Here is a 3,117-nt window from a genome sequence, read left to right on the forward strand (position 1 = left end):
ACGTAAATATGTTATTTAATATCTCAAATATAATTTATCAAAAAAGCAGACAGGTCAGAATCATCTTTAGATGTAAAAAACTGACGTGTCATCTCAGTCGGTTTTGCTGTACCGCTTTTAGTGTGCAGCGAGGTTTGGGAACTTCGTTCCGGGTTTGTTTTTTTTAACTTTATTTTAAACTCAATTTTCTCGTAAATAAAGTTTTATCTGTTCACGAATTCAGGAAATCATATCTTCGGTTCTATTTGGGGTAGAGAGTTACTTTATGACTCGTTTGAAAGCTGAGAGTCTAAGGAATCAGTTTATGGAATAATCTCAACATCCAGAAGTTGACCCCTGAGCCTAAAAATCCCAGCACGGGTCACATATATATAAGGGTTATATATAGGTCAGTGGCTACAGAGCTGCTGAATGGCGCCACCTACTGGTCAGCCTGCGTACTAACCGACTCCGGCGGGCAGCATCACGTAGTTGACAACGGTTGCTATGAGGAGACAGACGCCGACGACAACGAACGGGAGCGTGTATCCACCAGCCTGTAACACAGCAGCAGCAGCCGACGTCAGACGCATGGATGGTGTAGGCAGGTTAACATGTATATGTACATGTGTGTGCGTGAGCGTGCGCGGGTGAAACAAAAATTTCCGACCGTCCGGTCTTGATCAGAGTTCACGTGCGTGCGTGCATGTGTGGGTGTGGATACACACACACACACACGCACGCACGCACACACACACACACACACGCACGCACGCACGCACACACACACACACGCACACACGTATCGTACTGCTTGTGTGTCATGAAGACACTGCATGCAACATATGGACGCATACTATATAAAACTTGTTAGGGTTACTTTTTAAGGTGTTACTTTTGGGAAACTCAAAATAGCATGCATGAATATATACATACATGGCTTGCAACATAGAAAAGACACGGCAGGTATATAAATAACAATGTGAAAAAGAAAGTAGCATGACAACAGCGCAGCATAATACATGCAAACGCAGAACTCACGCGTCGAAGCCGAATATAGGCGCCGGTCCCAAGAAGGCAAACGCCACTGTGTTAGCAGTCGTGGCTGTCAACATCAGTAGCTTACAGCGGCCCTGCAAGTACACGCATAGAATATCATAATTACTTAATATCATTAATATATACAACTACGCAGTATCACTCACAATCACACATCACCTATGCTTACATTATGCTTGCGTAATAGTGGTATAGCATGACTACATGTCATATATGCAAAGCTGAGGTTACACACAGATAGTGTTTAGAAAAACTAATAAAATATTATTGAACCCCGGTAGAAATACGTGACACTACGTGTACACACACGCACACGCGCACACACACGCACGCACGCACGCATGCGCACACACACGCACACACGCACACGCCCACACACACGCATACGTACACACACGCACACATCGTCGTCGTCATCATCGTCGTCGTCATCATCATCACCAGCGGCATAAATATTATCATCATCAAATTAACGTCACTAGCCGCACAAGCGGCATCAACAAAATTATCAGCATCATCACCAATTATCAATATCACCATCACCATGGTCACCATTACTTTCATCATCATCGTCATCATCATCAGCAGCTGATAATTTAACGAGTAAGTACTTACAGTGAATAGTTGGAAGGCGGCTATTATAGTTGATGACCAGGGAAAGCCAACCGCCTCATAGAGGAACCCTCCAAGAGAAGGCCCAGCGAACGCACTGCAAGCAAACACACATGAGAGAGACATCATTACTATGTCTCATGAGTGCGTGCGTGCGTGCGTGCGTGCGTGCGTGCGTGCGTGTGTACGCGTGTGCGTGCGTGATGTTGTACATACGTTCGTGTGTACATGCGTGCGTGCGTGCGTACATGCGTGCGTGTATGCGTGCGTGCGTACATGCGTGCGGGCGTGCGTGCGTACGTGCATGTGTATATATGCGTGTACATACATATCACCAGGAGCTAATAATGACAAATCGTCATAATAATTTTGACGTTATTTTGACGTAATTTTGACGTTAATAATGACAAATTTGTCATTATTAGATCCTGATATCACGGTGATGCACATGCAAATCCAATCCATTACGGACATATTACAGTCTATTAGACGAATACTTTGCTAGTACACACATGAATGTCAGTCATACCTCGCTGGAGTAGATACACACACACATATAAATGTGAGTCATATCATAGAAAGATTGTAAATGATTGCTGAGAACAGATATATACGCGGGTTGTATATAAACGCGTGCACGCGCGTGGACGTACTCACCCAAGAGCAACGCATGAGTGGAAGAGTCCAGCAATGAGGCCGTACGTCTCAAAATCGTCCGGGTAGCCATGCCACCTACAAGATCAACGTCATATATACACACATATATCTATATATACATTTATTATAATATATATATATATATATATATATATACATATATATCAAGAGTACATAATAGGCAATCTCCTATTATGTACTCTTGATATATATCCCCGAAAATAAGCGTCGCTCCCCTTTCTAGACAGGTGAAGATAAGGTGTGGATGGGGCGTGGGGTTATACCTGGCAGAATTCAGCATGTCCAGCATCCCTGGTACTAGCTGTCCACCAATAGCGAAGCCCTGCAGCAGCAGACAGATGATGACCAGCCACAGCATCCTGCAGACGAACAAACACATGACGTTACCATGGCAACAACATATTACAAGTAGCTAACACACAGACGTGCGTACAGACACACACACACACGCGCGCACACACATGCACACGCACACACGCACGCACGCACGCACGCACGCACGCACACACACACACACGCACACACGTATCGTACTGCTTGTGTGTCATGAAGACACTGCATGCAACATATGGACGCATACTATATAAAACTTGTTAGGGTTACTTTTTAAGGTGTTACTTTTGGGAAACTCAAAATAGCATGCATGCATATATATATATATATATATACATACATGGCTTGCAACATTGAAAAGACACGGCGGGTATATAAATAACAATGTGAAAAAGAAAGTAGCATGACAACAGCGCAGCATAATACATGCAAACGCAGAACTCACGCGTTGAAGCC

The 3,117-nt window shown here is 44.0% G+C and overlaps 1 protein-coding gene across 1 annotated transcript in view; it reads right to left on the reverse strand.

The window, feature by feature from the left end:
• Window positions 1–3,111, reverse strand: part of LOC106819461 (MFS-type transporter SLC18B1-like) — a 6,582-nt gene extending 3,471 nt beyond the window's left edge. The window contains exons 1-4 of the mRNA XM_014824091.1: window positions 3,107–3,111; window positions 2,592–2,687; window positions 2,308–2,382; window positions 1,654–1,747 (exon numbers count right to left, since the gene is read on the reverse strand). Coding sequence (XP_014679577.1) covers window positions 1,654–1,747; window positions 2,308–2,382; window positions 2,592–2,686 — 264 coding nt within the window. The 5' untranslated portion in view covers window position 2,687; window positions 3,107–3,111. The remainder of the gene's footprint in view (window positions 1–1,653; window positions 1,748–2,307; window positions 2,383–2,591; window positions 2,688–3,106) is intronic.
• Window positions 3,112–3,117: the final 6 nt, after the last annotated feature.

Source organism: Priapulus caudatus, unplaced genomic scaffold (genome assembly GCF_000485595.1).
Source record: "Priapulus caudatus unplaced genomic scaffold, Priapulus_caudatus-5.0.1 Scaffold3491, whole genome shotgun sequence".
NCBI classification, from domain to species: Eukaryota; Metazoa; Priapulida; class Priapulimorpha; order Priapulimorphida; family Priapulidae; genus Priapulus; species Priapulus caudatus.